Source organism: Amblyomma maculatum, unplaced genomic scaffold, assembly GCF_055883805.1.
Source record: "Amblyomma maculatum isolate TAMU_Amacu unplaced genomic scaffold, ASM5588380v1 scaffold_19, whole genome shotgun sequence".
Lineage (NCBI taxonomy): Eukaryota > Metazoa > Arthropoda > Arachnida > Ixodida > Ixodidae > Amblyomma > Amblyomma maculatum.
The window spans coordinates 10,095,990-10,106,797 of NW_028146744.1; the positions used below are offsets into that span (position 1 = coordinate 10,095,990).

At 47.9% G+C, this 10,808-nt stretch overlaps 1 protein-coding gene across 4 annotated transcripts in view; it reads left to right on the forward strand.

Moving 5' to 3' along the window:
* Positions 1 to 5,025, forward strand: part of LOC146171662 (E3 ubiquitin-protein ligase RNF14-like) — a 147,646-nt gene extending 142,621 nt beyond the window's left edge. For 3 of the 4 annotated variants that reach the window (XM_084586387.1, XM_084586386.1, XM_084586389.1), the window contains one exon: positions 4,763 to 5,025. In XM_084586387.1, the coding sequence (XP_084442513.1) occupies positions 4,763 to 4,969 (207 nt within the window). In that variant the 3' untranslated portion in view covers positions 4,970 to 5,025. Of the gene's footprint in view, positions 1 to 2,097; positions 2,195 to 4,762 lie in introns of all 4 variants that reach the window. The other variant, XM_084586388.1, reaches the window with a different exon arrangement.
* Positions 5,026 to 10,808: the final 5,783 nt, after the last annotated feature.

A 10,808-nucleotide genomic window follows, 5' to 3' on the forward strand; every position in this document is an offset into this window, starting at 1 on the left:
TCCCTATTGCGAAAACCAGTTTCGCTGGATCCCAGCGCCCCAGTGCCATACCTGATTATGGGCCCTGTATGACGCTGGAGACTGTGCGTACTGGGGCGCGGCATACTGGCACGCGCCACACTGGTGGCACTGGTCGCCCGGAGAAAAAAAATGCCTCAGATAAAAAGTAAAAGCTGCAAAGTAATGAAGCAGTTCAACTACATTAAAAAAAGCTTAAAAAAAACTAGCGGTAAAATAAACTGCAGCACTAGCGCGCTTCGAACTCTGTACCTCTTACTCCGTAGCTCTCTACGCTAACCACTCGGCCACTCCGAAGATGAGAATGCTCTTAAACAATTTTGCCTGTTATGTCATAATCGCATTTATAAGGAGACTTAATGTTTCGAAGCATACAGGCCATTGCTGCCGTTCTAACATTTGCAATTATTCTTGACCATTAGAGCTTGCTGCCTGCTCTCACGACTTGCACCTAATGTTCTGGATGCCTACGCGCACTATTTTGTGCTCTGGAATCATTTTAACATGTCGAGTTTGGCTTCGCTGGCAAATTTACTAGCGCCGGCTCTTCGGTGGTGCTCTGCTACCTTGGGCGTAATTTTCGCTGAACACGGAGCTGTAGCACAAACCTTCAAGGAAAAAAGTGTGACCAAGCTTCAATACCGGCAAGCGCAGCAGCGACGACACTATTTTGCTGGTAACTGAATCTTATTTGTATGTAAACATTTCGGGAAGCGATGCGATGCTCAAAATATGTGGCTGGAACATGCAGTTCCGAATCGTCAGTCTCACCATGTCTCGAGAGAATCAAAAACACTCTACACCGCAATCAAGAATACACCGAGTACTTGGTTCGCACTCAGCTAGCCAGGCAACAAGCAAACACCCAATGGGTTTCATCACTTCTCTACTAGGTAGAGCGTTTGGGACGCCTGAATCCGCCTCAGAGTCGGAAAGGTAATGTTAGAAGCGCTTCGCCGTTGAAACGCTCCCACACATGCATCTAATTTCGGCTAATAAAAACATATGCAGCTTTGCAAAATGCCGTTCTACATGCCAGAGCCACATTTCGATGCCAGTAGACGCTAATGGCTGGCCTTCGCTTCGTCGATGCTGCGTCGTTTGCGGCCGTATCTGGTGTGTATACATACAAGACCCAGATAGTCACTTTAGCTTGCCACAACAGCTTTTATAACGTCGCAAAGAGCTATGGCAGCTGCAATCTGCATGCCACGCAGTGCAGGATGCACATCGGCAGCGTCTCGGGTCCTCACGACGACATTGCAACAGCTGGACCAATCGCAGGTGGCGGCGCTGTCCGCGGCGTGTCTCGAGGTGCCGGCACTGCCGGTCGCATATTTTAACTTTAAAAAAAAAGACAATGGGCACTTGTTTCTTCCTAAATTTAATTAGATAGTCGAGTTCGCTGCGTGAGAAACTGTAATAAGCCATTAAAATCTCGATTTCTGCAAAAAGTGCTGCAGTGTCCCTTTAAACACTGATGTGCAGCAAAATATTAGTGTGTATGCTGCAGGGCATCCACACTGACTTGCACCTTTATGTAATGTCAATGGTGTTTTCCACCTCTTGTGATGTCCCATAGTTTTCAGGGAAAAGTACAGTGAATCTTGGAGAACTAAGGTTCACACATATGTGTGAACAAATTTGCCCATAATTATCATTGGAAATGAAAAATGGTCAAGGGACTCTGCTTGCTGTCTTTGTCTGAATGCACCCATATGCGTTTGTGTATGTTTATGTATATACTACAGCAAGTGTTTCAATGAAGCCCGGCCCCAATTTACTAAATATGCTAGTAGGAAACAGCAATAATGTTAACTAGTAAGGTGGGTAAATAATTTCTGATCAGTAAGTATCAGTTAAGTATCTAGTTGTTATTAGTGATTTGTTAACAGCCATTAGTGATAGCATCAGTTTTTAGAACTTTGAAACTGTGATCACCTTCGGCGCTGTAGCTGAACAGATTTTTCCTTACTTAGGGCAAACAATTTGTTCCAAAAAACCTGCACTGCTGACCTTAGTGCTATCAATCAATGGTGCAAAGTGGTGCATCACCTCTCTTCCTTTCCTGTTGTGCAGTCCTTGCCACTGCTTGTGGCTCCAGCCCATGTGGGACAAAAAAGACCATGTCACACTAGCATCACTGATTGACGGCTTTGTGAATGGTGCTTACAAGGTGGGCTTTTCGAATGTGCGTCTTGGCATGCGACAGTGAAAATTTGCTCACTCCAAGTGCCGAAGATAATGGTGGTTTCAAAATAATAAAAACTGATATGGGTATTCCTAACTTTGTAATCTACATGGCTTTGTCACAAACTCTTGCATGTTTGCTAGCACAATAAAATGTTTCCTATGTGGATGAGCATGAACTCAAGCAACCATAATTGTGCCGAATATGCATACACGTGCCTGCACCTAGTCCAGCGTCTTGTTTTGCACTGGCTCCTCTTGCCAGTAAACAAATCAACTAACTGATTTAGTAATTCACCCTTTTAAACTAATACTAATGGCTGCCTACAAATACCCGATTGCAACTAGATGCCAAACTGTAATAGGCAAACAGGTATTTGTCAAATTAGTTTACCAGGTTTGTAGCACTATTCCCATTTTCTGATGTTTGCCAACACTAGTACTATTGTGCCACAGACGTCATCTTCACATTTCAAAAACACCTTTTTTAAAGTATTAGTGGTTAAAATAAAGTGTACACTGGTTGTCTCAATGAAGGTTAACCAAAATTTTACTCTTTTTGAGATACTGAGATGGTTTCATTGGCATTACAAAATTAGTAGTGTCATACAAAGGAAAGTAGGTGACCCGTGCTAACTATTAAGGTGGACAAATAAATGTGAATAGTTTACTTAGCTATTACTCATGTGAGTGAACATAACCCCATTTGTAGGCAGACATTAGTAATAGCCAAAGCAGTTTTTAAAATTGCGAAATGCAACTTTCCCTGCACTGTAGCTCAATGAATTTCATCTGCCGTGTGTGCTTTTTGAACAGAGCTCTGCAAAGGGGTATCAATCACTGCATGTCACTGTGTAAAACAACTGCCACTGGACCTAGTGCACACTGCTCCAGCCTCACAGTAAAAAGAAACTTTACAGATGTAGTGATATGTAGTGATTGACATCGCTTTGTGGCCTGCCAATGACTTGCTTTTTGAAAAAGGTGCACGGCAGCAAAAAAACGTTTGCCACCACGGCACCCAGGATAGCTGCATTGCTGAGCTGGCTAGCAATTTTTCATTGCAACTTGGCAACTAATTGGCTAGAGTTAGAAAAAAATTAAATTAAAAGTATTATAACTGGCTTACTAGTCAGCACAACTCTCCTGTTTTCTGATGTCTGTCAATACTGCTACTAGAGCACTGCAGAAGCCACCTTGACTTGACCTACCAGCAATCCTGTTTCAGTATTCTGGTTCGCCTTCACTGAAACACTCTGCATACATATACCTAGGTGAAAGTTTCATTAAAAATGCAAACTGATGTCTATTTCTGATGTCTCATGGGAGCTTTCGTTAACATGTACAAAATGTATTCCTGCAACAGGTCCAACAGGTTTCCCCTGTGACGTTGTAAGCATTTTCTTGCAGTGGACCTCTGTGCCTTCTGAAGGCTGCAAGACACTGCATGACAGGCATTTGTTAAATAAACATGCATGAGAGAATGCATATTTCAGCAGAAATTGCAATAACCTCGGGGTGAAACATGAGATATTGAGTTTTTGGTTGCTGCAAGCTTCAGGAAGCTGATTCAGAGAAAGCAGCCAACTTGGGGGCTGCTCAGAGTGCCACTGCCGCTGAATAGTTTTTCAAAATGACATTGTGTGCAAGCATGACTGGCACTTCTTGTGGCACTTAAGCCACAAAAGTATGGCACGTTTTTTCTTCTTAAAATGTTGCAGTAATAGTACATTGTAATGTACATGGGATCTGATGAAACAAATAGCAATTTCTGTAGCCACTTATGTCAGACTTGATGCATGTCTCACCATCCTGATGCGTTCATCACAGCCAACGCTGGAGATGATTCCTAAGTAGCGCACTGACGCAGCATGCTTTGAATGCCTCAGGACTGCTACATTCTGCCTTTGTGTACAACTGCTAACAGTACCGATCCCCGTTATTCATGCGTAGCGAGGCACACAGTATTGCATGGCACTGTTCACTTGCAACCGCTGTTCTTCTGTAGTCTCTGCCACGTGCTCGCTCACAGGGACAATTGAATAAAAAAAGCGTGTATAATATTGCCCAAAATGAAAGCCAGGGCTTTCTCATTGAAGATATTAATTTCTGGTATTCGCTGAATTCTGTGTTTCTTAAGGATGCTTAATTCCCTTACAATGTTACACTTCATCCACTGTGTCCGAGTTTGAACAGTGGATATCACAAGTAGACTTCATGAAGGGTTGACTTGCTCCACTTGCAGGTCACTCAACTTACATGGGGAGGAGCTGGTTCTACTTATCTCTAGGCAAAAATACTACAAGAAATAATCCGTTGGGCGTAACGTGCCATTGATGTCTTGATGAGGCAACTGTCTAGCTAAAAGCTTTTACCATGTTGAAAACTGTCACTGACAGACATGCAGAAAATGGTTAAATAGAAACAAACAAGCAAGCATGGCCCAAATATGACTGTACTCCCCGAGAAAGAGGTATTTGTCAGTAAGCAGTACTGCTACATGCTGCTGGCCGCTGTTGCCATTCTTAACTCCATCTCAACTCCACCTGTGCAGAAGCTGGATGGCTGTAACAAGATGACGTGTCGGCGGTGTGGCAAACACTTCTGTTGGATCTGTATGGTCGCCATCGACTCGTCCACTGGGAACCCGTATGACCACTTCAGCAATGCCAGTTCGAAGTGCTATAACAAGCTTTTTGAAGGGGCAGTGGAGCCTGAGCCTGTAGTTGAGGAAGACTATGAGTTTGGAGAGTTTCTTTGAGTGTGGCAGTGCCTTCACAACACTTCTGCTTTTGCAGCAATAAACATTTTTTTTTTCTGGAGTGTCAAATAAATGAATGTTGCTTGTTTCATTGGTTTGGCTCATTTCTCTGCTTTGTGCGCTCGTTGACCACAGCACTCCTGTCACGGTTTGCAAGTGGAGAAGGGCAGTCCCCCTTCTCACTCTTACGAGACAGAAGAGAGGGTTGAATTTTTCTTATTTAAAAATAGGCTTTTTAGATATTGATACGTGGCAGAAGGCTAGTACCACAACAGGGGGAAACCACAACAGGTGATGAGAGACGTAGGTGTTCAGGCAAGCACCAACCGTTTCTTCAGCTTCGTCGTCTATCACTCTGTAGTCCGTCTCCTCTTCAGTGGCATATACATAACATTACCCCGGCATGGAAAGCACAGTCCCGGTGCATACTACGTCGAGGAACTACAGCTCGAGTGGTACGGCTTCGTGCACGCGACATGAACAATATCTGTATGGGGCATATCGAACTGTCTGTGTGGGTGCACAGGGGTGACCTCGTATGTCACAGAAGTGACAGGCGGTAAAACACTGTAGGGGCCTATGTAACACGGTGAGAGCTTCTCACAGAGCCCAGTTCTAGGACCGGGAGTCCAGAGCAAGACATGCGAGTCCGAAGAGTAGTGGACATCCCGATGACGAGAATCATGGCGGCATTTTTGAGAGTTTTGGGAGGAAGCCAGTCGGCAGCGAGCAATAACATTTGTGGCGTCAGCTCGGGATATGGCATCACGAACAAAGGAACTTGCATTAGCGGTGAGAGGCAGTACGCTGTCAAATGGAAGAGAAGGGTCATGGACAAACAGAAGATAGAAGGGAGAGTAGCCCACCGTATCGTGACTGGATGAATTATACGCAAAGGTTGCAAACGGTAAGGTAATATCTCAGTCACGGTGATCAGCCAATACATACATTGACAGCATGTTCGTGAGTGCGATTGAGGCGTTCAGTGAGGCCGTTCATTTGTGGATGGTAAGCGGTGGTGAGATAGTGCTTAATGAAGCAGTATTTGAAAATTTCTTCACCTACTCGAGCAAAAAAGCAGCGACCACGGTCAGTGAGCAGCTGTCATGGAGCAGGATAACGTCGTGGAGGAGAAACACTGTCGCGTCGGTTGCACAGCTGGCGGGTATCGCTCGTGTAACAGCATAGGGCATAGTATAGTCCGTAGCCACCGCAATCCATTTATTCCCCAAAGCAGAGAGAGGAAAAGACCAACTCGGGAAAATGGGTCTATTGGGATGTCGATCGGCTGTAGGGATCCAGCAGGCACAACAGAGGGCTTCTTTCGTCGCTGACACCTGTCACAAGAAGCCACGTAACGACGAACAGAGCGGTAGAGGCCTGGCCAAAAGAAGCGCCGGTAGACGCTGTCGTACGTACGAGATATCTAAGTTGACCCGCAGTGGGCTCGTCGTAAAGCTGCTGAAGAACGGTGGCACGCAGGGGGTCAGGGACTACGAGCTAGAGTTACTGTATATGCTACCAAAGGTAACAGAGTTGTACGTCTGATTTCAAAATGCTGCTTGCGCCTTCATTGGTAGGACGCCATCATGTGGTATCCAGCAACCACGCAGTGTAGAGAAGTTGAACCAAGGATCACTTTTTGTAATTTCCTCCGCCGCCGCTGCAGTAGGGTAGCGCTGCAGCGAACTGGATTGACAGCCGGCCAAGTTCGAAGCGTATCCACTATCCAACCGCTCTTTACGTTCGCTACTGCTCACGTGCGTATTAGTTTCGTTGCAGTCAGTGTCTTTTCAGCGTGACTGGTTGTTCAGCTCTAAACTGCAGTAATCACTCTAAAAGTGGAAAGCCATTTTATTCTATACCGTATGGAAGAACGGTTATCTGCCTGTGACTGCAGTGGCTGTTATGCATGCGCCGCAACAATCCTATGTCAAGAGGATCAAGGTGGGTTCGGTGACTGCCACGGCGCAGTTTGCTAACCGCTTTCCCTTTGCAATGCAGATGGTCGTCTAATGAGCAGCCTGCTGATTCCCTCCCTGGCTTGTGTGTCTTCGGGTGCCTCGTCAGGACTGGCGTCCCCAGGCTACGAAGATGGGGCGGCCATACACCACCCGGATTCATCGTTTCACCATTTCCATCAATCCTATCGCTGGAACATGAGCTACCTATTCTCGACCCAACCCTGGAAAGACGCATCGCCATCAAGAGCAGCTATCCCATCATCTATAAAAGAAGAGCCATTGTCGATGCAGCTTTGTGGCTCGGTGACTGTGCCACGGCGCAGTTTGCTAACCGCTTTCCCTTTGCAATGCAGATGGTCGTCTGTCTAATGAGCAGCCTGCTGATTCCCTCCCTGGCTTGTGTGTCTTCGGGTGCCTCGTCAGGACTGGCGTCCCCAGGCTACGAAGATGGGGCGGCCATACGCCACCTTGTTCCCGGATTCATCGTATCGCCATTTCTGTCAATCTTATCACTGCAACGTGAGCTGCCTGTTCTCGAGCCACCCTGGAAAGACGCATCGCCATCAAGAGCAGCTATCCCATCATCTATAAAAGAAAAGCCATTGTCGATGCAGCTTTGCGGCTCAGTGACTGTGCCACGGCGCAGTTTGCTAACCGCTTTCCCTTTGCAATGCAGATGGTCGTCTGTCTAATGAGCAGCCTGCTGATTCCCTCCCTGTCTTGTGTGTCTTCGGGTGCCCCGTCAGGACTGGCGTCCCCAGGCTACGAAGATGGGACGGCCATACGCCACCTTGTTCCCGGATTCATCGTTTCACCATTTCCGTCAATCCTATCGCTGCAACGTGAGCTGCCTGTTCTCGAGCCACCCTGGGAAGACGCATCGCCATCAAGAGCAGCTATCCCGTCATCTATAAAAGAAGAGCCATTGTCGACGCAGCTTTGTGGCTCGGTGACTGTGCCACGGCGCAGTTTGCTAACCGCTTTCCCTTTGCAATGCAGATGGTCGTCTGTCTAATGAGCAGCCTGCTGATTCCCTCCCTGGCTTGTATGTCTTCGGGTGCCTCGTCAGGACTGGCGTCCCCAGGCTACGAAGATGGGGCGGCCATACGCCACTTTGTTCCCGGATTCATCGTTTCACCATTTCCGTCAATCCGATCGCTGCAACGTGAGCTGCCTGTTCTCGAGCCACCCTGGAAAGACGCATCGCCATCAAGAGCAGCTATCCCATCATCTATAAAAGAAGAGCCATTGTCGATGCAGCTTTGTGGCTCGGTGACTGTGCCACGGCGCAGTTTGCTAACCGCTTTCCCTTTGCAATGCAGATGGTCGTCTGTCTAATGAGCAGCCTGCTGATTCCCTCCCTGGCTTGTGTGTCTCCGGGTGCCTCGTCAGGACTGGCGTCCCCAGGCTACGAAGATGGGGCGGCCATACGCCACCTTGTTCCCGGATTCATCGTATCTGTGATGATGGTGATTGTGGCGAGTGTGCGGGTGGCTCGAAAGGAAGTGAAGTGTGGCCGCGTGCGGGGCGTGCCAGTGCGCGTGAGTTTGTTCCGGCAAGCGAACGGGTCGGACGCTCCTGGGCGTCGCTGGCGGCGGAGTTCATCTTCCTGGGCCTGGCGTTCAAGGCCGGCTCGCCAGCACCTGTCGGGCACCTGGTCCGAGGTCTGGTACTGCCCAGCGCTTCGCCATCCGGCGAACAGCTTGCGGAGACAGCTCAACCGCTCCAGCGTGCCTGGCCGCCGCACTTGTGCTGCCGCACTGGTGCCGCACTTTGCAGTACCCGGGCGTGACGCGGTACCCCGCGGTACACCGCAGTACCCCGGACTGTGAAGCAGACGCCGGATACAGATGCCGGAGCGTGGCCTGCCGCGCTACCGAGTCCTCGGGCGACTGGAAGTCCCAAACCAGAAGTAGGACGGTTTTGTGTTGGGACATATCCTATTGGGATAAGCTAGGCTGTATGCATGTCTGTGCCAGTTACGTTAATTGGTCAAGAAAAGAAAAGCGTCCGTGTGTCTGTGAACCTGCTCTGCTACCTGCCCAGAGCTCCTGAACGGACCTGGGCCCATATATAACATCACAATTTGGCGAGCCTGCCAGGATCCTAGAAATTAGTAGATTCAAGGAACTAATCATTCAGAGAGAGGGCAGAGAGTCGAGGACGGGTTCACACGCATCGCGACGTTTGAGCAAAGATGGAGCTCGAGGCGTTGGTGCTGATGAGCGAGCAGCTAGGTATGACGCTTAAAGAATTCCTCGGCTGGTACGAAGAACAGCTTAGCATTGACAAAGAGGAATTAGAAGCGGACTGGGCAGAAACGCGAATGGATGGGCGGCTTACGCCTAATGCCGAACCCAAGCATTTGCATGAGGTTACAGAACTCCGTGAAAGAGAACAGTGGTTGAAGGCGACCGAAAAAACACTATTAGAGCTTCGAAAACGCGTGACAGCGGAGGAGAAAAACGCCTCGTTTCATGGTGTTGGACGTTACATAGATAGAGCTACTGGGTTGGATCAGAGCAGCCCTGACAAAGTGACCCTACTGTTTAATGAAGCACATGGGGCATTACAGGCCGCAGCACCTGCTAGTAGTGTAAGATCACATCTAGAGCATGAGTACAAAGCTGTGAAAGACCTTACGAAGCCTTCAGCGCTACATGTGCTCTGTTTTGACATAGATACAGTTGGACACCGTCCTAATATGTTCACCTCTGTTCTTAACGAGGTTAAGAGCTCCATAAGGACATATGTCTGCATGGAAAGGTGCCTTACTGACTGTCACAGTAATACTGAAAACGTAAGCACCTTGATAAAGGATCACAGGGAAGGACTATGCATCCATGAGAAGGTTGAGAATAAAGTCGTTGTGAGCAGAAATGTGAGCATGCGTGAAGATGAGAAAATGCATAACGAGAGTTTAAGAGTCAAGACTGTGGCTGGCCTAGGTTATATAAGGCTGCTACGAAATGTTGAGCGTGAAAAGCTCGCAAATGGACTGTTGAGCAGCACTGGAAATTCTCCGGAACGTCGAGATGGCTATCTTACTTTAGATACAGCTGCAGCGACTCACACGCCTGGTGAGGATCGCCGCCGGAAAGGTGGGCGACCGAGGCATACCAAGAAAAGTACATATTCTGATGTTTCTAGACTATCTGGAGAACAGGCGGAGGCGAAAGACTGGCCGCAGATCTTCCATGTTCCCAAAGCCGTAAAATCAGTGATGGTTCATCTCAAGAAGAATGTTGGTGGCCGGAAAGAACACCCCCTACGAGAAGCAAGCTGTGCGAGAAAGTGCAGAAGTGCGCGAAGAACCTCGACGTGCAAAGCTCATTTCCGCAAGCACATTCGGTTTAAGCCAAGGACGGAAATGAAGCCACATGCCATAAAACAGTGGCATCGTACTCACTGCCAGAAAAAAGCAGCTTGTGAAATAACGGAGGATGTTGCGTCTTAGAATTATCGAGAAGTCGAAATCTCTCTACCATGCGCCAATTGTGATTGTTAAGATGTCAGACAACGCATACGATTGTACAGTAACTTCCGGGAGTTCAATAACGTCCTGAAGTCTGACTGTGGGTTCATTCCGCGCATTGATGCCGTCTTCGTCCTTGCAGGACAGAAAACGTTTTCTCCAAGTTCAATTTTACGAAGGGTACGTCATTGGAAGGTCACTATGGTTGCTGGAAGCAGAAAAAAAAAAAAACGGATTTTTCCAGTATTTCTGGACTGTACCACTTTCGATATATGCCTTTTGGCATCAAAACACCACCACCACCTAGAAAGGGCTCGCACAAAACAAGACATACTACGACCGCAAGAGTCGGCCGGGGAAGCTACAGCCTGGAGAGAAAGTGCTCATCTTCCTGCTGGCC